The sequence below is a fragment of the Macaca thibetana genome, chromosome 1, assembly GCF_024542745.1.
Source record: "Macaca thibetana thibetana isolate TM-01 chromosome 1, ASM2454274v1, whole genome shotgun sequence".
Taxonomy (NCBI): Eukaryota; Metazoa; Chordata; class Mammalia; order Primates; family Cercopithecidae; genus Macaca; species Macaca thibetana.
This window is the reverse complement of record NC_065578.1, coordinates 178915967-178942661: the sequence shown is the minus strand read 5'-3', so window position 1 is coordinate 178942661 and position 26695 is coordinate 178915967. Positions and strand designations below refer to the sequence as shown.

At 37.7% G+C, this 26695-nt stretch overlaps 2 protein-coding genes across 2 annotated transcripts in view; one reads left to right on the top strand and one right to left on the bottom strand.

The window, feature by feature from the left end:
- ARPC5 (actin related protein 2/3 complex subunit 5) overlaps positions 1–26695 on the bottom strand; it is a 1051210-nt gene that overhangs the window by 693841 nt on the left and 330674 nt on the right. The gene's annotated exons all lie outside the window — the stretch shown is intronic.
- LOC126940199 (60S ribosomal protein L12-like) lies at positions 6966–7505 on the top strand. The gene is given in 2 exon segments (XM_050765978.1): positions 6966–6993; positions 6996–7505. Coding segments are annotated over 2 exon segments (495 nt in total). The 5' UTR covers positions 6966–6980; the 3' UTR covers positions 7478–7505.

The window sequence follows — 26695 nt, the reverse complement described above, 5'->3', positions numbered from 1 at the left end:
AAAAATATAACGTGCTGAGATAACTGACTTTATGTTTTGAAACATTCTTTTTATTTACTATCTTTGTCCCACTGGAAGGTAAGCTCCATGAGGGCAGAGATTTAGTATGTTTTCTTCACTGTGGCATCTCCAATGTCTAGAATAACTCAGGCATTCAGTAGTTATTCAGTAGATACTTTTGAACTGCTAAATGAAAAATCCATTTTATTAGTTTTCATTGCTTTTCCTATTATTATATAACAAAATATTTACAGTTTCTTTGAAGGTTTGGAAAAAGTGTTTCTCTCTCTCTCTCTCTGTGTGTGTGTGTGTGTGTGTGTGTGTGTGTGTGTGTGTTTCTTTCCCAAGAGCCCAAGGAAGTCACTGAAAGCTAGATATAGCAAAATGGTAGCTGAACACCAGATGCAATTATTTAATAGTAAATTCTAAATTTGTTTGCCCCTTTAATAAAGCTCTATATTCCAATATTCAAAATTATAAAACAAAGTAAGGAAATTGTTGTTTATTTCAAAGATTTTTGTATGCTGCAGATATCACAGTTTCCCTTTAAATATTTATATTAAAATATGGTTCAATCCATAAAGCCATAGGAATATATCTGTTTTGCCAAGTAAGGTAGTTCACCTGTATCTCTTATCAGAATTTTAATAAAACAAGTATTAAATCTTCTTTCAGACAGTTCCAACAACATGATTCTAATTTTTGGTGTCCTTTAAAATATCAAATTACTCCTGGCTATGCTTCCTTATGGATCATCCAAAGACAACAGCACTTAGCCAACTGATAAGGATATTTATAACACATGGCACCCTCCAACAGTCCCCTCTATCACACCTATTGGTCTAAGAGAGTTTGTCTGAGAGAACCAGGTGACACTGGATAGTTCAGGGCAAATTTACGAACCCACCTGGAAAACTGAGCCAATCCCCAAGTCTCTCAAAAAGCATTCATTTATGCTTCATTAAGTATTCGTCATGACCAGGAATTTGTGGGTTGCTATCACTTGTCAGGCACTACCACATCATTAATATTGCGGAATCCACCAGTTATATTTGCTAATATCATACAAAGTCTGAGCATCTCAACCAGCTGATGTATCAAGTTCAAAATCGAAGCAGTAAATAGTGGCACGTGATTTGGTAAGTCTTAAAATGGCTCTATGAACCTTTCAGTTGAGTGCAAACACATGGTATTCAAGGTTCTCCTTCATCTTGAGACCCAACAACTTTCCTCCCAATGTTACACATCAGGCCCCTTTCACTCCACCACTACCAACTCTCACTCTCTGGCAAACAGTCCAGCCTCACTCCCGGCTCTGGAGGCCAGCTTTTGTTCTGGCTTCTCCCTCAATCTAGAAGACCCTCCACTTCCTCTGTGTCCACCCAAATGCTACTTTTCTTCAAGGCTCAGGCACTCTGAATGGTGTGCCCCCCACCGAATGTAGGGCACTCGAACAGCCCTGGTCCCAAGTGTGTAGCTGTGACCCTAGCTAGACATCCTGTCTGGTCTTGGTTAGCTGAAAGACAACAGAATGAATGTCTGCCCCACGTAAGAAACCTCTTCATTTTATAGACCAAGAAACTAAGTTACAGAATGATTGAGTGACTCGTTCTAAGAAACAAAGTGGTTAGTGTGCTAGAAATAGGAAGTCGGTGGGCATAGTGGGAAACATTTCGTTCTCTAAAGGGAGAAACATCTGAATGTGAATCCTGCTTTGACAACTTGCTAGCAGAGTAAATTCAGAGAAGTTACTCACCTTCCTCAATCACTGTTCCCATACTATAAATTGACAAGGATAATATCTTATTTGCAATATTGTTGTGAAGATAAGAGATAAAGAGATAAAATGTCTGACTCATACTAAATGTAAGTGTGGGAGCCCACTTCTTTCTTAATTTTACTGCCTTGCTTCTCTACAAGACTGTAATCTCCTTGAAAACAGGATCTATGTTGATCCTATATTCTATAGTCCCCTACGTTCTCCATAACAACCAAAACGGTGCACAGCATAAAGTGGGAGCTTCGGAAATACTGTTTTGTTCCTTTTTCTTTTTCATTTTTTGAGACAGGGTCTTGCTCTGTCACCCAGGCTGGAGTGCAGTGGCATGACCACAGTTCACTGCAGCCTCACCCTTCGGGGCTAAAGCAATCCTCCCACTTCACCCTCCCGAGTAGCTGGGACTACAGGCACATGCTCTATACCCAGCTAATTTTTGTATTTTTTGTAGAGATGGAGTTTCGCCATGTTGCCCAGGCTGGTCTCAAAGTCCTGGGCTCAAGCAATCCTCCTGCCTCGGCCTCCCAAAGTGCTCTGATTACAGGCATGAGCCTCCATGCCCGGCCCAAAAACACTTTTTTAAATGAAAAAGCTTGTTTTCTGGAAGGACAACATTCACTTAAATGAATGTTCTCTCAAAGAACAACTTTGACTTCAATGAACAATGAATTTAAGTCTATTATCTTGTTTTTTCCATTTTTATTGCTCTATTATACACTTAGCTTTCATATACATTCCCTTATGTGACAAAATATTGTGTAAACAAATAAAATGTTAGTAACGAATGAGACTTCTACCCTATAAGACGGTAGTATTCTTGGATAAAATGTAGGAGATTATATAGTTTTAATCCATGACAAATAATTAAGTGCTTCCCAATGCTAATTTTTATTTTAGCACTAAAACTCCAAATATCAGAGCCAAAAAGATTTCCAGAATCATGCCAAAGGGTAGCTCCTGAGTTTACTCTGGCACAATGCCACTTACAGGGTGAGAAAAAGTTCATGATTTCCCATTGTGTGAATCACATGTACAAAGTCCTTTTGTCCAAGTGGTCTTGTCATGTGAGACCGCTAAATATCTTTCACTTGGCCTTCCAATCACGTCCAAAGTGTCATACCCCTAGAAGCAATTTGATGTATGAATAATAGAAGCTTGAACTGAAGCTCAACAGTTTGTAAGAATTGTACTGTGCCTAGTGAACCAAATGCAGACCTCTCCAAAGCTCACTCAGAACATTTACAAGATGAGGAAAATTCAAATTAAGAGTCAAAGTCATTTCAGGGCTGAGAGGTAAAAATAGAATACTGGTCAGGTTATTAGAGGACAAAGAACGAAAAGTTTATTTTGTTTGAGAACAGAATTTGAATTAGAATGGAGTTCATCTAATTTTAGGACTTGTTCATTTTACCAAAAAGAAGTAAAAGCAAACAAAAATTTATTAGAGAGTAGAAGGTAAAAGAATTGGGATTTGATTTCTCACATGGCATGGGAATAAAAATGTGCAAGATTTTTCCTGTTTTGAAAAATTATCAAAGGGTTATTTAGCAGGAATCTACGTTTTAAATTTCTGCTTTAAACTACATCATTTTAACCTTCTAAGCCTACCCGATTCCTCTGTAGCTGTGGAATCACATGAACCCACAAAGGCCTGTTTCTACTTGTTTTACTCTGCAGATTCTCAATCAGCCTTCATGAATGCTTGTTTTGACACTTTCCCTTTAGCAATTCTGCATGCACTTCCCTAGCTCCTTTCGTCCACTAACAAATCTTCATTAGACTTCAGCTTTTCAGTCACTTAAACCCTGAAAACTACACATTTTAGAATATTATCTAAGTCATCTACCTGCCAGAATTACATGGTAAATTTCTCAATAAAAGATACAATTCGACATACTTCCAGCATGTATATGTGTTAAAGTGATATTCTTCTAAGGAAAATATTAGCAGGCATCTATACAGTTGTTGGGGAAGGGGAGGAGTGCTATTTTTCTTTAAGAATTTCTTGAGAAGGAGCCATATTCCGAGTCCTTATTACACTCTCCAACAGAAATAGGTGAGATAAAAAGAAATTGTGAGCAGATGAGATATTCCTCCAGTGATGTTAATTATGGAAGTTATTTCTGGGGCCTCTTATGAAATCTTTTCACTTGCTTTCCGCTTTCCTGGCTAACAAGGTGGCTAGATCTAAGGCTACTTTATGAGCTGAGTGAAAGAAACATAGCACAGGTCTTCCAGAAATCTCCAGAAGGGCCCCAAACATTCATAATCATCTAGTCCTGTTGCATTACCCAGGAGGTTTCAGGGAACCCAGATCCTCTTTAGAGGTGCCCTTGGGAATATTGGTCTTACTGATTTAAAAATGATGGTGCTGTGGCCGGACGCAGCGGCTTACACCTGTAATCCCAACACTTTGGGAGGCCGAGGTGGGCAGATCACTTGAGGTCAGGAGTTCAAGACCACCCTGGCCAAGATGGTGAAACCCTGTCTCTACATCTCTACCAAAAAATACAAAAATCAGCCCAGCGTGGTGGCAAACACCTGTAATCTTAGCTACCTGGGAAGCTGAAATGGGAGAATCACTTGAACCCTGAAGGCAGAGGCTGCAGTGAGCCAAGATCAGGCCATTACACTCCAGCCTGGGTGACAGAGTGAGACTCCATCTCAAAAAAAAGATGGTTCTGGAATTTCTAAAGAGAGCAATGTGTTGCAGAGTGATGTTTTTTGAGGCTGCATATATTGTCAAAGAAGACTGAGAAAGCATTACTGGGCCACCTCAAAGAATGATGTTTGAGAAGCTTATGGATATTATGGGGAGGGGACACAGAGACCCCAGTATCTCCCACTGGCTTCATTCTTCTTTACCTATTTCTCCTTGATAATAAACTTTCCACCTCTCTGACAGTCAGTCAGACTGAAAAACTTACTTCACCACAGTCTGAAGAACAGATCATACTGTATTAACAAAAGGCAAATTCCAGGAATCATATGTGTTTTCAGAGTTCTGTTTTGCTGCACTTCTTAGAAAAGGCCTTTATTCTTCCTTTGGTTCACTACATGGAGCTAAGACCACTGCTATGCTTTTAATATTTGATGTTTGAATCTGATGATATGAGTTTTCATTCCTCATTATAGTTTACAATGTGCTTTCTTTTATTTAACAATATTTCTCAAACAGAGATAATCAGAGATGTGATGGGGGTATGCAATATGAAAGAATAGAGAACATCAATGTATTGTTCCTGCTGGCGAGACACTTAAAACATTATTTATGTAGTAAAACAAACACACATCTGTTATTAACTACAATGTATAATTCACATGAATTTCTCAGATAAAACATAAGACTTCAAAGAAAGTCATGCCTGAAATTTGCAGCTACCAGCTTTACCTACAGTCTTCTAAGAGCACTAAAGTTGCTTGGTAGAAATTTGAGTTAGCATAGGTAAACATTTTTTTCTTATTTTACTTCCACCAAAAAAAAAAAAAAAAATACACGACAGATAACATGTTTACTATTATTACCTCCCCTTTATGGAACAGAAAACTAAGGCTTAGGTGGTTTGACTTCACTGGGTAACTTTGCCACTTTCTAAGTGACAGAGCCCTTTCTGCCCACCTCTCCATGAGTGAGTTCTTCATGAGTAAAGTTACCCTGGGGTGGTAGGCTCAATAATAGCCTTCCAAAGACATCCATATCTGAATCCCAGAACATATGAATATGTTACTTTACACAGCAAAAGAGATTTTGCAGATGTGATGAAGGTAAGGATTTTGAGATGGGGAGATTGTTCTCAATAATCTAGGTGAGCCCATGTAACTACCAGGTCTTCGTAAGAGGGAAGATCAGAGTCAGAGAGTCCTTACATCTAAGGATAGAAACAGCAGTCAGAGAGGAGAGAAGAGATGCTATGCTGTTGGCTTTGAATACAGAGGAAGGGGCTACAAGCCAAGACTTGTTGGCAACCTCTGGAAGCCAGAAAAGGCAAAGAAGTGGATTCTCCCTAAAGCCTCTAGAAAGGAACACAGCCTTGATTTTAGCCCAGTGTGACCCATTTTGGACGTTTAACCTCTGGAACTATAAAAGAATACATTTCTGTGGGTTTAACTCACTAAATTTGTGGTAATTTGTTACAGCAGCAATAAGAAATAATATACCCGGTAAGGCTATGCCGATCCCCACATTCTGTTTTTTTTCATCCTTATGCCTGTTATTAGTATCACTTTATGGTTTTATTTTAGTGATTTTAATTTATCATAGTACTATATACAGAATTTTTAGTTCCATTAAAAGTCCCATACATTTTTAGTTTCGTTACATGACAAATGGACCAGTGGCTGAGAATGTGGAGAAATTGGAGCCCATGTCCCTTGCTGGTGGGAATTTAAAATGGCATAACTGCTGTGGAAGGGTTTGGTGGGTCCACATCGGATTCAATATAGAATTACTATATGATCCAGGAATTCCACTCCTGGTTATATACCCAAAAGAAGTAAAGCAGGTGTTCAAACAACAACTTGTGCACACATATTCACAGCAGCACTACACTCGATAGCCAAAAGGTGGAAACAACCCAAATGTCCATCAACAGATACATGAATAAACAAAATGTGGTATATCCATACAACAGAATATTAGCCTTAAAAAAGGAATGAAGTGCTGATACATTCTACAGGGTAGATATATTTTCAAAATATTATGCTAAGTGAAAGAAGCCAGTTGCAAAAGCCACATATTGTATGATTTTATTTATAGGAAACATCCAGAGTCAGAAAATCCTTAGACAGGAGGCAGATTAGTGATTGCCAGTGGCCAGGAGGAGTGGGGAATGGCAAGTGACTGCTTAATAGTACAAGATTTCCTTTGGGGTTAATGAAAATGTTCTAGAACAAGACAGTAGTAACGTTTACACAACACTGTGAATGTCACTAACGATACATTTTATGTTATGTGTATTTTACCACAAAAAAATTAAGACAAATAGAGCTAAATGTTTGTAAAGTCAACAAAACACCACACTTCTGCCCCTCTATCTCCCCCTCCCCCACCACCAATTTCTAACTAACACCCAGTTCTACAGTCCAAGGACTTCAATTTTAAAGTGATTTTTTTGCTCTCGGCTTTCCGCTCGGAGCGGGGTAAAGGTGCAACTTTCTTCGGTCGTCCCGAATCCGGGTTCATCCAACACCAGCCACCTCCACCATGCCGCCGAAATTCGACCCAACGAGATCAAAGTCGTATACCTGAGGTGCACCGGAGGTGAAGTCGGTGCCACTTCTGCGCTGGCCCCCAAGATCGGCCCCCTGGGTCTGTCTCCGAAAAAGGTTGGTGATGACATTGCCAAGGCAACAGGTGACTGGAAGGGCCTGAGGATTACAGTGAAACTGACCATTCAGAACAGACAGGCCCAGATTGAGGTGGTGCCTTCTGCCTCTGCCCTGATCATCAAAGCCCTCAAGGAACCACCAAGAGACAGAAAGAAACAGAAAAACATTAAACACAGTGGGAATATCACTTTTGATGAGATCGTCAACATTGCTCGACAGATGCGGCACCGATCCTTAGCCAGAGAACTCTCTGGAACCATTAAAGAGATCCTGGGGACTGCCCAGTCTGTGGGCTGTAATGTTGATGGCCGCCACCCCCATGACATCATAGATGACATCAACAGTGGTGCTGTGGAATGCCCAGCCAGTTAAGCACAAAGAAAGTATTTCAATAAAGGATCATTTGACAACTGGTGAAAAATAAATAAATAAATTAATAAATAAAAGTGATTTTTTTGATAACTAATGATTTATCTATTTGCTGCATATTTCCAAATAACATACTAAATTGCATGTCTCAAAGACAGCAATTAACGTTCCCAAGACCACACAGATGGTAAGTTTTGAAGCTGTGATTTGAGTCCAAGTCCTTAACTCTAAATCTAAGGACCTTTAATAATAATAATAATAATAATACCAAGAAAAGCTAACCCTAATATAGCAGTTACTATGTATGGTAGGTGAATAACTGCTTTCGGAGATATCCATGTCCTAGTCCCTAAAATCAGTGAATATATTATATTGGTTGGCTAAGAACAATTAACATTGCAGATGGAATTAAGTTTGCTAAACAACTGACCTTAAAACAAAGAGGTTATCATGGATTTTCTGGGTGGCCCAATACAATCACCCAGTGGAAGAGGGGAAAGAAGTGGAAGAGGGAATAAGAAGGAAGAAGAGAATCAGAGGGAGACATGACAACAGAAAAAAGGCACAGAGAGATGCAGTGTTGTTGGCTTTGAAGATGGAGGAAGGGGGCCATGAGCCAAGAAATATGAGTACCCTCAAGAAGCTGGGAAAAAAAGGAAATGGATTTCTCCCTAGAGCCTCCAGAAACGAGCAGCCCTGCCTGCTGTTCAGTTTTAACACTGTGAGACCTGTGAGGAACATCTGACCTACAGAACTGTGAAACAGTAAATTTATGTTGTTTATGCCTCTAAGTTTCACATAATTTGCTACAGCAACAATAGAAAACTAATACACTGTACGTGAGGAATTGTTCTAAGTGCTTATACATATTAACTTATTTGATCTTTATAAAAACTCTATGAGGTATGTATGTTATTATCCCATTTTTCTGATGAGTAAACTGAGGCACAGAAAATATTTGAACAGACACTTTACAGAAGACAGTGTCAATAGGCATATGAAAAAATGCTCAATATTAATGGTCACCAGGGAAATGCTACTTAAAATAATGAGATACTCTACATATGCATTAGAGATTTTGAAATTAAAAAGACAATATCAAATATTGGCAAGGCTGTTGAAGAAATGGTGCTCTCACATATTATTGGTGTGGGGGTAATATAAAAATCATTATGAAAACATTTTCACAATTTTTTGAAAAGGTAAACATACTCATTGTAACACTCAGCATGCACCTGTAGTCCCAGCTACTAAGGAGGCCGAAGCAGAAGGATCACCTGAGGCCAGAAGTTCTGGGCTGTAGTGTGCTATGCTGATTGACTTTCCATATTAAGTTCAGCATTAATATGGTGACCTCCTGGGAGTGGACGGACCACTTACTAGGTTGCCTAAGGAGAGGTGAACCTGCCCAGGTCAGAAACGGAGCAGGTCAAAAGGCTTGTGCTGATCAGTAGTGGGACTGCACCTATGACTAGCCAAGGCACTCCAGCCTGGGCAACATAGTGAGACTTCGTCTTTAAAAAAGAAAAAAGAAAAACATCCGGCATTCTTACTCCTAGGTATTTTTCAAAGAGAAATAAAAACATATGTTCGCACAAAGACCTGTATACAAAAGTTCTGAGCAACTTTATTCACAATAGTCCAAACTGGAAATAACCCAAAAGTCCGTCAACATGTGAACATACAAACAAATGTTGGTATATTCATTAAATTAAATGATTCTTAACAATGAAAAAGAAATATTGAAATAGGAAAAAAACAAGTGGATGAATCTCAAAAACATGGGTTCAGTGAAGCTGGGCATGGTGGCTCACACCTGTCATCCCAGCACTTTGGGAGGCCAAGGCAGGAGAATCACTTGAGCCCAGGAGTTCGAGACCAGCCTTGACAACATAGAGAGACCCTGTCTCTAAAAGAATACAAAAATTATCCAGGCATGGTAGCATGCAGCTGTCATCCCAGTTACTTCAGAGGCTGAGGCTGAGGATTGCTTGAGCCCAGGAGATCGAGGCTACAGTGAGCTGAGATTGTGCCACTGCTGCACTCTAGCTTCGGTGACAGAGTAAGACCCTGTCTAAAAAATAAAAAATAAAAAAATCTAAAAAAAAAGCTAAGTGAAAGAAGTCAGACACAAAAGATATGCTGTTTAATTCCATTTATATAAAACTCTAGAAGAGACTAACCTAATCAATAACAATAGCAGATAAATGTTTGCCTGGTTTGAGGGAAATTAACTGGAAAGGGGTACAAAGAAACATTTAGTGTGACAGAAATGTTAAACAGGTATACAAATTTGTCAAAAGTCACAGAAATAAACTCTAAAAATGAGTACTTCTTACTACACATAAGTTATCTCTCAATAAAATTTATTTTCAAAAAATGTACCAAGTCACACAGCTAAAGTTATAGGTCTGGGATTTGAAACCAGGCAGTCCAACTCTAGTGTCTGTGCTGTCACCAGTAGATAGCTATCTCCATGCTATCTGGGCACTGTAGCAACCCCAATAATTGTCCCTAATTGTAAGGGTCAAAATTCTTTGACACTCCTCCCATCAAGATATTCGGGTCTAGTTCTCCTTCCTGTGCATCTTGCTGGTCTGTGACCACTTTGACCACTAGAGTGAAGTGGAAATGGAACTATTCCATTTCTAGGCCTCACCTTTAAGAGACTAGCAGCTGGACACTGGTCTCTCAAAGCCCTGGGATGCCTTATAAGAACGCCCACTACCTTGCTTGAGCGCCCACATGGAGAGGCTCTGAAACTTTATCATAGAGTTGGAGAGGGGGCCAGCTGAGCCCAGCTTCCTGGCACCCTCCAAAAGACAACAAATATGTGAGTGAAAATGTCTTAGACCCTAGAGACCAGACCACTCACTGAATGAGTATTACTGAATCACCCCAGGCAACACCACAGGGGGCAGTAGAATTAGCCAGCTGAGCCCTGACTCAAATCCTGACCCACAGAATCATGAGATACAACAAGAAGGTAGTTGTTTTAAAACATTTCATTCTCAGGATACTTTGTTAGGCAGCAGTAGTTAACTAGAAAACTGAGGAAAGGGCATTCCCATTTCTGTTGCCACTGAGATATTTCAATTCTTCATGGTAAACTTTCTTTCTAGTATTCCAGATGTGATACCATAATTGTCCCACTTAGGGGCTTAATAAAGGATGAACAGCTGAAAGAATTATGGAGCCCATTCTCACTAGTTACATCAAGTCTGTAAATAAACAGAAATGCCAATTCAGAACCACCAGCATCCTCTGCTCAGGCTACTGTATCTGGGCTACTGATATTTATTCACCACATTTAAGGTAAGGTATAGGCAATTCTCAGCACACCTAGTCCAAAAATTAAACAACCTCAAGTTTTTGTGTAGCAGTCAGATATTTATATAATTCTTCTTATATGAAAGGCAACCTTTTCTGATATACCAAATCACCTAATGGATATAGGTAAGAAATTGGATGCATCAGAAAGAAGATATTTTCTGAAACGTTGGGCAATGTCTGACTTTAGCATCTGCGTTAATATACTTTGGTAAATATAAAGTACTGATGCTTCACTTTATGGGGCTGGAACTCTGCTTAGTCACAAAATGCCAGCTGTCCCTGAGGCTCCAATTGCTTACTACTCAAGAATGGAGTCAGTGTACAAAATAGAACTTGCGCAAACTGGCAGAGAAGCCCTTGATAGTACTGTAGATTCTAGAATTGTTGAGACTATACTAATGCCTTTCAGATAAAAATGCTTCCATTTGCTATAATTTACAAAGTGTATTCTCATAGAATCAAAGTTTTAAAAAATGTATTTGTTTATTGGTTGTTTATGACAACCCACTTATCTATAGTCTGATAAAACAGTGTCAAATGCTAATACTTAAATGATCTGCTAATACTATTAGTAATGCCAGATTATGTCACTCCCTGCATAAAACCCACTAATGGCCACTTATTGCAAGCTATTTACCATGGCCTCAAAATTCTGGCATAATCTCCCGACTGTCGACCTCCTTTGTCTGATATTGTCTTCCCCTTCACTATTCTCCAGCCACAGAAGCCTTTATTAGGCACTTATTTCGTGCCAGGCCCTGCGCCAAGTTCTTTAGATGCATTATCTGATTTAATATTCATAACAGCCCTGGGAAAGAGATAACATCATTGCCATTTTGTAGATAAATAGAGACCCAGAAATCATGTAACTTGGCCAAGGTGACATAAATACTGAGATTTGGAGCCAGTTATTTAACCTCTATATACTGATTCAACTTCCAAATGTGTTACTTCCCTGAATTCAGACCATATATCCAACTGCCCCTCTGATATCTCCACTTGAATGTGTAACAGACATATCAAACATAACCCGCTAAGTAAATCCAAATTAGAAGTTTTGGTTTCCCCTTTAATCCTCATCTTTCCAATCTAGGTCATTGGCACCACCCACTTGCCAAAGACAAAAGTTTCAGTATCATCTTTCATTGCTCTTCTGCCCACATGTAATTTCTCAGCAACTCTTGTCATGTTTATCTCGAAAATATAACCAGTATCTGCCTACTGCTCTCCATCTCTGTTGTTGCTACCCTAATCTGGGCCATCTTCATCTCCCACGTGAGCTTTTGCAAGTCTCCTAATCAGCCTCCCTACTTCTCCCCCTTCATCACATGTGGCCTAGTGGTCTTTAGAAAGAGTTGTCACTCACTCCTTAAAACCCTCCAGTGATTTCTTCCCACAACATGGAGAATGACAGCCAAACTCCTGACCACAGCCTTCGCAATCATACTTGATCTGGCATCCCTGCCAGTTTTCAGCCTCTCGTTGTTTGTTATTATTGCTGCTGTTGTATGGGAAGGGGAACCCAGAGGTAGAATCATGTCAGTTATATTCCTTAGTTCATGGAGCATTAGCATCTTTGATTCACATAAGATCCTTCTCTTGTATGTTGGTTGGTTACCTTGTTTATTTCCTTTTACCCAAACTCCCCACCTGCATTTCCTCACCTACTGTAAGCAGCCTACCATTTTGTTTGTAGGTGTTATTATAAATTGTGCATTGATGTTTTCTATATTTTTAATTTATATAAATGATATTGTGTAATAAATCACATTTTGCTTCTTACTGTTTACACATGGTGTCACGAAGATCCATCTTTGTAGCATTTTTCATCTAGTCCATGTCTTCTCACTGCCGCATAGTACTGTCTGGTGCATCCACTGCCTTTTTTTTTTTTTTTTTTTTTTTTTTTGAGACGGAGTCTCGCTGTGTCACCCAGGCTGGAGTGCAGTGGCGTGATCTCGGCTCACTGCAAGCTCCGCCTCCCGGGTTTACGCCTTTCTCCTGCCTCAGCCTCCGAGTAGCTGGGACTACAGGCGCCCGCCACCACGCCCAGCTAGTTTTTTGTATTTTTAGTAGAGACGGGGTTTCACCATGTTAGCCAGGATGGTCTCGATCTCCTGACTTCGTGATCCACCCGCCTCGGCCTCCCAAAGTACTGGGTTTACAGGCTTGAGCCACCGCGCCCGGCCTGCATCCACTGCCTTTTGACAATTCCTTCTCTGGGATGGACACCAGGTTATATTGGCTCCCACTCACAAACAGCAAACATCCCATTGTTGTAGTCTTGTGTGAGAATTGTTTTGCAACATATATCAGTGGGAATGCTGGGTAATCTTGTGTATTTAATCTGAAAATGTACTGTCAAATGGCTCTCCAGAAGGCCGACAGCATATGTTCTTACCAGTAGTGCATAAGGGAGCCAATATCTGCACCCCTCAATACAAATATCCAGGCAATTTGATCCAAGTGAACATTAGGCATTTTCCAACTTTCTGAGTTTTGTCACTTAAAGAGGTGGGATGTTTTGATAAGTAATGAATTTGAGCACCTTTTATGTGCCATAACTTAGGTTTTGTCTTCTGTAAATTGCCTGTTCATGGCTTTTGCCTATTTTTTCAACTAGTGTTACTTTTTCTTGCTGATTTTACAATAACTTCTTGTAAATGCTAGGGATAGGTCTCTTATTGATGTTAGACAGTGAAAATATTTTCTGCCAAACTATCATCTGTCTGCTAACTTTTTCCATGTTATTCTGTATTGAATAGCAACCATTTGATAAAATTGGATTCACCCACTTATTTTTATTTTATTTGTTCTTATGGTTTGTGCTCCTGAATTTTTTTATGAAGTCCTTTCTCACTACCAAAATGCAAATGATGAGGGTTTTGTATTTTTCCCTTTCTATAGTTGACCTCTTTTTTTCCCTTTTCATATTGCTTGGGAAACTGCCAGTATTATTTTAACAGTAGCAGTGATAGTGAGCATCTTTTTTTTTTTTAATTCCCAATCTTAAAGGGACTGCACATTGAGTTTTTCCATAAGTATAGTTTTTCTTGAGGGTTTCCAGTATAGAACTCTACTATGTTAGAGTCTCTTCAGTTCCTTCTATATTGGTAGGCTTATCCTAAATAGGTATTGACTTATTTATGTTTATCAAATGCTTTTTCCCCAACTGAGATCATTTATTTTTACATTAGGCTAGTGATGTGGTGAATTATGTGGCTAGATTTTTTTTGTTAAACTGTTCTTTCATTCCAGGGATATAAAGGATAACTAATCTTTTATTTAGGATTTTTTCTCTATGACCATAAGTAAAATACACCTATTATTTTCTTTCATGTATGTTTTTTGTGTTTTTTCTATCTACTTATATGTCAAAATTACAGTTGCTTCACAGAATGATCTGGGCAATTCATTTCCTGTGTTCTATAAGTACTTCTACAAGACAGAAATTGATTGTTCCTTGAAATATTGGTAATACTAATGTGTAAAACCATCTGTGCCTGGGATTTCATGTGATGGCTTGTCTTTCAGATACCATTTCGGTTAGTAATTATTGGTATTTCCTGGCCTATTTAAATTCTCCATTTCTTCTTATGCCAATTTTGACACCTTCAATTTTCTAGGCATTTGTCTATTACATATAAGTTTTCAAATATTATAATTCTCTTTTATTATTTTTAAAAATCTTTGTTGAGTGATGTTATATCTACTTTTTAATTTTGTGTTTTATTTTCATTATCTCTCATATCTTTTATTAAGTAAACATTTTATTGAAATATAATATACACACAGAAAAATACGTATCATAGGTATATAGCTCTATGAATTTTTATGTATCTCTGTGACATACATATCTACAAATAAAAATTATGGATCAAGCCTACATATGTGCACAAAAAGGCATGTATAAAAATTATCACAGCAACATAATTTGCAATTGAGAAAAGTGAAAATAATCTCAACATTTATCAACAATCAATAACAGGATGGATAAAGAAATGTTAGCATATTTATATTACAGAATATTATACAGCAATAAAAATAATAAATTACTACCACACACAAATATATGGATAAAACACACAAACACAATGTTAAGCCAAAGAAACCAAACTCAAAGGAGAATGTACTATATGATTTCATTCATATAACCTTTAACAGAGGCAAAACTAACTTATGGTTACAGAAGTTAGAGTAACGGTTAAATTGTGAGGAGGGGGTCAGGGGCTGGGAAGGGCAGGAGGAAGGGTTCTGTGGTTCTATGGTTTGACCTGGGTAGTGGTTACAAAGATGTGTTTACTTTGTAAAAATTCAGTGAACTATGTGTACACTTACGATTTGTGCCCTTTTCTATGTGTATAATATGCTGCAATTAAACATTTATAAAAGAGACCGTGATTGTCACAATGAAATAACTAAAAGCCCTAGGAGTATCCCACACATGGTAAGAACATTTCAAACAAAGTGATTTCAAGAGGTTGAAAATAAAGGCATTAGCAAAGAGATATAGGACAAATACTAAACAACAAACAAAAAAAGGAGTGGTCATATTAAAATTAGGCAAGGTGGAAAGTAAGATTAAAAGTACTCAAAGGACACAAGTGAGCATAATATGATGATTTAAAAAAAGCACAATATTGTGAAGAAGTTGTAACAGTCATGAACTTGCTTAAACCAAACAGCACAGGAGCTAAATATACACAAAGCAAACCCATTAGGAAGCTATTTTAAATTCAACTAAAGTGTGAGATGTCTGTATATTTCTTTCAGAATCAAAGAATATGGTACTCAAATAAAAATAAGGAGAAAAAGAGATTAAATAATATATAAAAAAATACAAAGTGATAAAATATTTAAAATAACTTTAGTATTTTTACTACTTTCCAACTTTGCCTAATGTTAATATTACCACTCCCTTTTCCCTTTTTGTTTGTTTTGGTGTTTGCCTTGTATAAAATATACAATTTTCATATGACCACAAAATATGTATCAAAATCAATCGTGTATATATATATATATACACACACATGCACATAAACACATATATGTGTATATACATATAGTAGACTTTATAAATTGAAGCTATAAAATAACCCGATTATATTAAGAATAAATAATAAAATGTTGACCAAAAATAAAAAGCATTAACTATTTAGAAATTAAGAAATACATTTCCAAATAGCCATTAGATCAAGAAAATTTCAAAGCTAAAATTATAAACTCTATAGAAGCAAGTAAAAAGAATATTTCATAGATGAACTTGTAAGAGACAGCCAAAGATATCCTCAGAGATCTGAAAAAATAGTCATAATGCCATTAGGATTTTAAATCTAAAAAATTAAAAGCCTGGACACCGTGGTAAAACCCAGTCTCTACAAAAAATACGAAAAGTAGCCGGGTATGGTGCCCTATGCCTGTAATCCCAGCTCGTCAGGAGGCTGAGGTGAGAGGATCACTTGAGCCCAAGATGTTGTGACTGCAGTGAGCTGTGATTGCACCACTGCACTCCAGCCTGGGAGACAACACGGTACCCTGCCCCCAACCCTCCCCCCCAAAAAAAAGCCAAAAAACAAAACAAAACAAACAAAAACCTAATTAATTAATTTAATTTAAATAAATAAATAAATAAAAGGTGAAGAAACTTGGTAACTATCCAGTAAATTAATGAAAAATGGAAAGCTGCTTTAGGAAGAGAGAATTTATAGAAATAAAGTTTGAATTTAACTAAATGAGCAACAAAAATTAGTAGATGATAAATTAATCCAAATGCTGGTATTTCAAAGGACCCAATAAAATGCATAACCTATCACAAACTTACTTAAGGAGATAAAAGAAAAAGTAAAAATGTAGAGGATCAGGAGTGAGAAAAGAGACAAACTATAATACAGTAGAATTTTTTTTAATTACAAGATGGAATTATATGCAACTCCATGGCAACAAATTTGCAAATCTAGAAGAAATGAATAATTTTTCAGTAAAATGTGATTGACCAAAATCAACCCAAGAAAAAGACATGAAAAACTTTGAAAAACTTTGAATAAGCCAACTACCACAGAAGACACTAGAAAGGTTAAAAAGACCTTTCACTAAAAATGTTACCTACTTGCTTCATCGCTGAAATCTAACCTTTGAAGAACAGCTAGTTCCTATGTTATTCAAATAATTCTAAGTCAGAAAAAAATATAGAAGCTCTTGATTCATTTTACAAAACCTGTACAACTTTGATACAAAAACAGTTGTATTAAACTTTTTAAAGAAAGTACAGAAACAGATAACTGTATTTTCATTTATGTGTTTGGATGCAACAATTGTTTTTTAAAATTAGCAAATGGAAACTGGCATGGTAACAAAAGAAATTAATTCATTAAATAATTTTTGGTAGCCACTCAAATACGTATTGAATGAATCAATGAAAGAATAAACATTTGTCTTTAAAAACAGCATGAATAATTAGGATTTATTCAAAGAATGCAGAGGTGAGTTTACATTAGGAAGTCTATCCAGATAATTCATTAGGACAACGAAAGAAAAATATGTGATATATCAAAAGTATTGAAAGGCTATATAAAAAACTCAATAATCATTCTTATGACACTCCAGGTAGGGGGTGAAACTTCCTGAAGAACTGCATGAGAAGCTTAGCAAATATTCTCCTCAAAAAGCAATGATAAAACTAGAGAAAATTGTCCAACAACCATTTCAAACTCTAAAAATTAAGCAAAGCATGTAACAAATAGAAGGGCATTATTTACTCCTGGTTTTATCTCTTGCTGTGAAATCCCTCTTGCCTGATATTAACGTAGCCAGTTCAGCATCCTTTAGATTACTATTTTTTATCTTTTTACTTTTAACCTATTCATATCTTTATATGTAAGGTGGGTTTATTATATAAACATTTTCTGCCATTTACATGTAGTGCAATTATAATATGGTTAGGTTTAAATATATCTTTTTGCTATTTGTTTTCTATTTCATTTCATCTCTCCTTTGTTCTTTTCTTCTTCTTACTTTTCTTAAAATTTTTTTTTTATAATTCCATTTATTCACTATTGGCTTACTAAATATTTCTCTTTTTCTTTTGTAGTTATTGCTCTGTGATTTATAACATACAATTGAATTGTTCCTTGGTGTCTATGGGGGATTGCTTTCAGAACCCGCTACAGATACCAAAATTCATGGATGCTCAAGTTCCTTATATAAAAGAGTATATTATTGGCATATAATATTGGCACACATCCTCCCATATACTTTAAATTATGTCTAGATTGCATGTAATAGCTACTACAACGTAAATGCTATGTAAACAGATGTTATACTGTATTGTTCAGGGAATTATAACAAGAAAAAAAGATCTGTACATGCTCAGTACAGATGCAACCATCCATTTTTTTTCAAATACTTTCAATTCACAGTTGGTTGAATCCATGGATGCAGGATGCACTGATAGGGAGGGCCAACTGTATATCCATTTTATCACAGTCTACCTTTGAACAGTTTTATAACATTTCCCATATATTTTAAGAACCTTACAGTGGTGTACTCCCATTTCTATCCTCCCATTCTTTGTGCTATTGTTGTCACCTGTTTTAGTTCTACATGTTATAAACCTAACAATACAAGATTATTATACTTTTCCTTAAACAATTATCTTTTGAAGACACTTTAAAAGTGAGGAAAATCTATCTGCTTACCTACATATTTACTATTTTCAGCAATCTCTATTCTTTAGTGTAGATCCAAATTTCTTTTAGTATCACATTCCTTCTGCCTGAGGAACTTCTTTTACCATTTTTTTTTTTTTTTTTTTTTTTTTTTTGTAGCATAGGACTGCTGGCAATAAATTCTCTCAGTTTTGTTTCCCTTTTTAAAAAGTCTCTTTTTAGCCTACATTTTGAAAGATACTTTTGTAGGTTGTAGACTTCCAGGATGATGCTTTTTTTCTTTCATATTTTAAAGACTTCACTTCATTACCTTCTGACTTCGACAGGAAGTCTGCTGCCTGCCTTTTCTGTTGTTCTTCTCTATATGTTGTGGCCCCATACTCTGCACTTGCTTTCTTTTTCTTTTTAAAAAATTATTATTATTTTTATTATACTTTAAGTTCTGGGGTACATGTGCACAACGTGCAGGTTTGTTTCATATGTATATATGTGCCATACTGGTGTGCTGCATCCATTAACTCGTCATTTACATTAGGTATATCTCCTAATGCTATCCCTCCTCCCTCTCCACACCCCATGACAGGCCCTGGTGTGTGATGTTCCCCATCCTGTGTCCAAGTGTTCTCATTGTTCAATTCCCACCTATGAGTGAGAACATGCAATGTTTGGTTTTCTGTCCTTGCGATAGTTTGCTCAGAATGATGGTTTCCAGCTTCATCCACATCCCTACAAAGGACATGAACTCATCCTTTTTTATGGCTGCATAGTATTCCATGGTGTATATGTACCACATTTTCTTAATCCAGTCTATCATTGATGGACATTTGGGTTGGTTCCAAGTCTTTGCTATTGTGAATAGTGCCACAATAAACACATGTGTGCATGTGTCTTTATAGCAGCATGATTTATAATCCTTTGGGTATATAACCAGTAATGGGATGGCTGGGTCAAATGGTATTTCTAGTTCTCGATCCTTGAGGAATTGCCACACTGTCTTCCACAATGGTTGAACTAGTTTACAGTACCCCCAACAGTGTAAAAGTGTTCCTATTTCTCCCCATCCTCTCCAGCACCTGTTGTTTCCTGACTTCTTAATGGTCATCATTCTAACTGGTGTGAGATGGTATCTCATTGTGGTTTTGATTTGCATTTCTCTGATGGCCAGTGATGATGAGCATTTTTTCATGTGTCTTTTGGCTGCATAAATGTCTTCTTTTGAGAAGTGTCTGTTCACATCCTTTGCCCACTTTTTGGTGGAGTTGTTTGATTTTTTTCTCATAAATTTGTTTAAGTTCTTTGTAGATTCTGGATATTAGCCTTTTGTCAGATGGGTAGATTCAAACCTGACAAAAACAAGCAATGGGGAAAGGATTCCCATTTAATAAATGGGACTTTAAAAGTGAGGAAGACACTGCTGGGAAAACTGGCTAGCCATATGTAGAAAACTGAAACTGGATCCCTTCCTTACACCTTATACAAAAATTAATTCAAGATGCATTAAAGACTTAAATGTTAGACCTAAAACCACAAAAACCCTAGAGCAAAACCTAGGCAATACCATTCAGGACATAGGTATGGGCAAAGACTTCATGTCTAAAACACCAAAAGCAAAGGCAACGAAAGTCAAAATTGACAAATGGGATCTAATTAAACTAAAGAGCTTCTGCACAGCAAAAGAAACTACCATCAGAGTGAACAGGCAACCTACAGAATGGCAGAAAATTTTTGCAATGTACACTTGCTTTTAAGATTTTCTACTTATCACTGGTTTCCAGCAATTTGATTATGATGTGTCTTGGTGTGGTATTCTTTACTTCTTTTGTTTGTGGTTTGTTAGGATTGTAGTATTGCAAGTTTAGAGTATTCATCATTTAGACATTTTCCAGCCATTATTTCTTGAATTTTTTTTTCTCTCTCCTTCCACCTGCCAGGGCTCACATTACACATATGTTAGACTTCTTGATATCATCTCACAACACTGATATCCTGTTCCTTATTTCCCCAGGTTTCCCCCCTTTTGTATTTTATTTTACTTAGTTTCTACTGTTATGTCTTCAAAGATCACTGATATTTTTTCTGTGGTGTCTAAGCTGCTATTCATCCCAGTCAGTATAACTTTCTTTCAGATATTGCATTGAGAAAAAGAAAGTAGGGAAGGGAAGTAGAACCCAGGTGAATGGGACGGACATTTTAAATCGGGCCATTAAGAAAAGAGTTCAGTACTGATAGGATAAAACTTGAGCAAAAGCCTGAAAAAGGTGAAGTGAAGATATTCAGGTCTTCCTCATTCTCCAAAGTTGTTTCTATGGCACCTTTAGCACATTTCTCCTTTCTATTCAGTCTCTTCCTTCCTTCTAGTGTAGCAAGGACAGCCCTCGGTTGTCTTCTGTAGGTTCCTTTTTGTCTCAAATCCTCCTTAACTATATTCTTTCACATTTTTTTCTATTTGTCTGTATCCTGTCTTCCTTTCCCTTATTATGGATTCCTTTTGTGGCTTCTTTTGTGGCTTCTGTATCTACAATGGTTTCGTTTTCCTCGCCCATTCTTTCCAAAGCCATGTCTACTCACTTGTCATCTCCTTTAATAGTTTTTCACCTTATATTTGAACACCATTATTTCGTCTTTAATTTCTTATTTCTAGGGACCATGTCCTCCTTAACTTATTTGATATCAGAAGGGAAACACAGCTACTGCAGCATGTTTCTGTTTTGTGAATATTTTTTTATCTGATTTTTGCTCACTATATACCTTTTTCTTTATGCCTGCTTTTGATTACTACTCAACTGTGAATGGGGCCAGGGCTTTTCTGCAGCAGTTATTTATAAAAGGTTGTATGGGAAGGCTCCATGAAGTGAGTAGAGACAGAAAGCAGCCTGGGTTTAGGACTTTCTCAAATCTTCTTACCAAATGCATGTCTCAAATTCTATATTCTGGAGCCCCCTTTGGGATAAGGAGAAAGTCCACTTGTCTCCTGTATGCCATGGTTTTCTTTAATTTAATGATGACTACTACTGATTATTTTTCTTTCTCAATTATCATCAGCACTAAACTAATTGTCACTTGCGTTCTCTCATCTACCCTGTCAAACTGACACCCCGTTCTTCCAGATATGGCAGGTCTAATTGGATGATCATCCAGCCCCTCCTCTCCTGCTGCTCTAGGGTGTTAAACCAGGCTTGGTATACTCCCACACCAATCTCCACACCCCGCAGACCTACCAATACAAGTCAGCAAATAATGGTTGGCCCTCAGGATAGGCAACCACTCTAAGGAAATCTGTGTGCCCCTCCAGGAACTGTTAAGGTATATGTTAAGATATGTGTCCACTCTTGCTCTGCTCCCTATGTTTAGTCCACATATTACTACATTTGATAGCATTCTTCATAAACTATCATTCCCTGGCATCGCGCCTTCCTTATTTCATTTTCTTTTCTGTGGTTCGTTATTGTTTTGTTATTACTGGTTTGACAGAGAAGAGTGGAACAAAAAAGGCTTCTTTCCTATCTTTAATTGGAAGTCTCTGTTTTAATTTAATTAAACTCAAAAATATTTATTGAGTGCGCATGAAAAATAAGGTTCCGTAATTAGTGCTGGGGAGAGGGAAAAGATGAGAGTAAAAATCTTATGGCAAATATTTAAAGAACACAAGGAATTCCGTTGTACTGGAACACAAACAGAAGGAAAGAAATCTTCACCTATCTCTATAGTGGCAATAGGAGTGTTCTGTTGTTTCAGCAGAAAAGTCTTTGCAACTTTGCCTTAAGTGAAATAGTCCTATTTATGTTCTGGGAACCCTCAGGACCATCCTAATAATAGCAATGCTTGGAAGTATTAATAAATGATGCTGAACTATACAAATAATTATGGTAACTAATATTCAGCATGTTTTTTGGTAGGTACTTTCATGCAGACCCATGTGGGTCACTTAAAAAAATAGAATTTCCTTTTTTTTTTTTAAAGACCAAATTTAGAATAAGCAGTTATCTGGAGTAACTCCTTGCCTAGCTGAGAGGGTAGCTGTGCCCCGCAGACTTAAAGTAATTGTACTGTGGCAATTAAGCAAAGGGAAGGAAGGGAGGGAGGGAGGGAAAGAAAGAGAGAGAGGGAGGGAGGGAAGGAGGGAAGAAGGAAGGAAGGAAGGAAGGAGAGAGAAAGAAAGAAGAAAAGAAAGAAGAAAGAAAGAAAAAGAAAGAAAAAAGAGAAAGAAAGAGAGAGAGAGAAAGAAACAGAAGGGAAGGGAAGGGAAGGGGACATTGTGTCTCTTCAGGAGGCCAGGCAGAGAACAAAAAATAAATAAAACTAAGAGCTCTAGGGTCCCTAATGATGTAATAGGCAGGGAAATAAATTTAAATACAACTAAGCAGAAAGGAGAAGTAGTGGCCACTTTTTATTTTCCTTAAATCTAGGGATATTGGCACCAAAAATTAAACCTCAATAATTTATGGGGTTAAAGTGTTTCTGCCTTCTGCCCCAAACCATGAGAAAAAGTCTTCACCCCAAGGAAGCAACATGTGACTCTCAAAGCATGTGCTGTCTCATTTGCTGCTGACCTCGCTGCCCATCCCGTTTCCCCTGACTCCTCTGTGTGTCCTCAAGGGCCATATTTTATTCAGTGTCTTCTCCCCTCTGGGTTCCAGGTAGAGGCCAATGTGACTCTGACCTGCTATTTCTAAAACGGAGCTTGCAAAGTGAACAATGGGCTCTTCTCCTCTTTCTGAGTCTTCTGGGATGTCCTACAGATGCACTAGCTATGGAGCTCTTTAGTTGGGGAAGGGACCTGGGATGAAAAAGCTTAATAACTGCTGGTCTAACATCAGACTTTGGCTTTCGGAAACATTAGTATATGCCCGAGTCAAATTGGTGATGGATGGCTCTGGATTGAAAGTAACTATATATGAACATATTCTTAGAAAATATGTTTTATTGATTTAGCAATAAGAATCAGATGGATCCTGTTAGGAGCCATGGAAGGAAGAAAATGGACTGTTATGGACCTGAGACCTCTGGGGAAATGGTTTTCTAAAATATGGTCATCACTGGGGGACTTGTTAGAATTGCAGATTCTCAGGCCTCTCCATAGACTTACTGGACCAAACATTTTGAGGGTGAGGGCTCAACAACCGTGTTTAACAAGCCCTCCCAGTGATTCTGATGTTGTGTTAAAGTTTAAGAACCAGTGTACAAGGGGAAGAAAATAAGTCAAGGCATAGATCAGTGCATCTCAAATTTTGTGTTGCCTCAGAATCCCCTGGAAAGCTTATTGAAACAAAGATCACTAGATCCCACTCTGTGAATGTCTGATTCAGTAGAGCTGGGGTGGGCAGAATTTGCATTCCTAACAAGTTCCTAAGTGGTGCTGATCCTGCTGGCCCCAGAACCACACTTGGAGAACGACCAGTCTACATAAAATATTTAGGCAAGTAGAAAACTTCCCTGGTTCCAGACTAGAAAAGGGTTTTCTGGTCTAAGGGGCTGGAAGGCAAGGGAGGAGGAGAAGTAATAACTACATAGACATGGCAGTAATTTATATAGAAAAATGTTCTTCTTCCTTCGGGCTCTAGGGAGACAGCAAAGCAGTAAGATTGTTGCTTTAGGCAGTCAGGGTTTTAGAATCACTCACTGACTTTCCTACTCTCCAGGTGTGGGAATGGTTGGAAAGTAGGGGTACGCTGTCCAGAACAGGCCAGGTGAATAATCTTCAAAGTGGCCTGCATGAACCAATGCCCAATCATGATGACGACATGTCCATTGATATCTGAATGAAGAGATAAATTCATAGAAAAGATTCTCCTCCTCACACCAAACCCCCTCACAATGTAGCATGGGGAAGCATCCAGAACTCAACCATGAACTGAGGGAAAGTAGAGAAACCAAGATCGTGCATTTGAAAGGAGGCTATGTTGTTAGCACCTTTCATAGGCTCTTTGGAATAATGTGAAAGACAAAAATTTTGAAATTTTATTTCAGTAATTCTTAGGAAACACAAGTGAAGTACAGTGCCTCATGATAGGGTTACCCTCCAAGCGTGGACCTGAAATGGTCACCTCAGGTGCCCTACCAAAGCAATTGCCCTGATGGGGGCATCAAATAGAAATTGAGTCATAGCCAGGAATGGTGGTGGGCACCTGTGGTCCCAGCTACTCGGTAGGCTGAGGCAGGAGGATTGCTTGAGGTCAGGAGTTCTGGGCTGCAGTGTGCTATGCCGACTGGGTGTCCACACTAAGTTCAGCATCAATATTGGTGACCTCCAGGAGAAGAGGACCACTAGGTTGCTTAAGGATGAGTGAACTGGACCAGGTCAGAAATGGAGCAGGTCATGGCAACATAGCAAGACATTGTCTCTAAAATAAATAAAAATAAATAAATAGAAATTGAGTCATAAAACATAAAATGACTAATTTTGAAGAAACAATTGGTAAAACTCAAATGGAGGGACCTTCTTTCAAACAACTGGCCTATGCATTCAAATATATATGGTAAACAAATGTATATTCTGTAAACAAATTATTTACCAAAAAATTAAGAATTCTCCATCTGCATATGATGAGGTATTTTATTTTTGTCATTAATGGTCGCCTGCATCTTAGATTATGGCATTGTATCAATAGTTTTCTAAATTTGAACAAAAATGAACATGGCTTTGTGAACTGAGATCTGTACCTGCTATGCCCATACCCATATCCTTATACTTAACACTTTTTCAGAATAGTAATGACCAGAATAGTGAAGGTCACAGTTCAGCACCTTAGAGAACTTACACACCAAGAATAGGAATTGCTTATTTTTCCTTCCTTTTTCTTTCTTTCTTTCTTTCTCTTTCTTTCTTTCTTTTTCTTTTTCTTTCTTTCTCTCTTTCCTTTCTTTCTCTCTCTCTCTTTCCTTTCTTTCTTTCTCTCTCTCTCTTTCTTTCTTTCTCTCTCTTTCTTTCTTTCTCTCTCTCTCTTTCTTTCTTTCCTTTTGACAAAGTCTCACTCTGTCACCTAGGCTGGAGTACAGTGGTGTAATCTCGGTTCACTGCAATTTCTGCCACCAGGGTTCAAGCAATTCTCCTGACTCAGCCTCCCGGGTAGCTGGGATTACAGGGATGCACCACCACACTTGGCTAATTTCTGTATTTTTAGTAAAGACGGGGTTTCTCCATTTTGGTCAGGCTGGTCTCAAACTGCTGACCTCAGGTGATCCACCCACCTCGGCCTCCTAAAGTACTGGAATTACAGGCGCAAGCCACTACATCCGGCCTGATGCATATTTATTGAGCACCTATGTCTACAAAGAACTGTACTAGATTGTGAAATTACTGGAATCACAATTTCTGTGTTTGAGGACACAGCACCACCATGTCTTACACTGTATAGACAAACGTTGTCAATTTAATATGTTTCATATGTTTGCAAGAAGCAATTATTTTAAAAGACAGTTGATTCAGAAATGCCTTAACATGGGACATAGCAATGTTATGAGGGAATGCAATGACAGAAGTTTCTGGTGAACTCTCAGGACTACTTAAAAGGGAGAGAAGAATGATGTTTTGTCGTGGCTTTCCCAAGGATGACACTAGTTTTTGGTATTACAGTTATTAGAAAGTTATACTATATAGTGCATTGGCAGTAATATCCCAGGCTTTCAAAATTCTACAAAACAATCACATTCCGTTTGGTATTACCCACCTATGCTTCTCAGTAGTCTAGGTTCTTTTTCTGAGACTAAATTAGAACACATTATCTTGACCCACTCTGGAACTGTCTTTATTGAATTATGCCCGAGGCTTATGCCCTTGGCATTTACTAAGGGATATTACATAGCCTTATGAATTATGAAGTTCATTGCTTCATTTGTCACAGAAGTAAGGACATTGTCTAACATATCACTTGCTGTCCCTCCTGTGACAGTCTATCCAAAAACTTTTCCTTCTTTCTTTCTTCCTTTCTTCCTCCCTTCCATCCTCCCTTTCTCACTCCTTTTCTTCTTTCCTTCCTTCCTTCCTCCCTCCCTTCCTTGCTTTTTTCCTTCCTGTCTACCTTCTTTTTCTTTCTTTTTTAAGCTTCTGATGCCAGTAAACCTATATTAAGTTCTAATGACGTTAACTACAGAGAACCATGCCCCTTCCCCCATCTTGATGTCCTAATTTATTTTATAATTCCTTAGTTCTAATTTATTTTCACTTATGTTATTTTATTTCCTAATTTTATTTTTTTTGTAATTGGTCATTTGCTTTGATTCCATT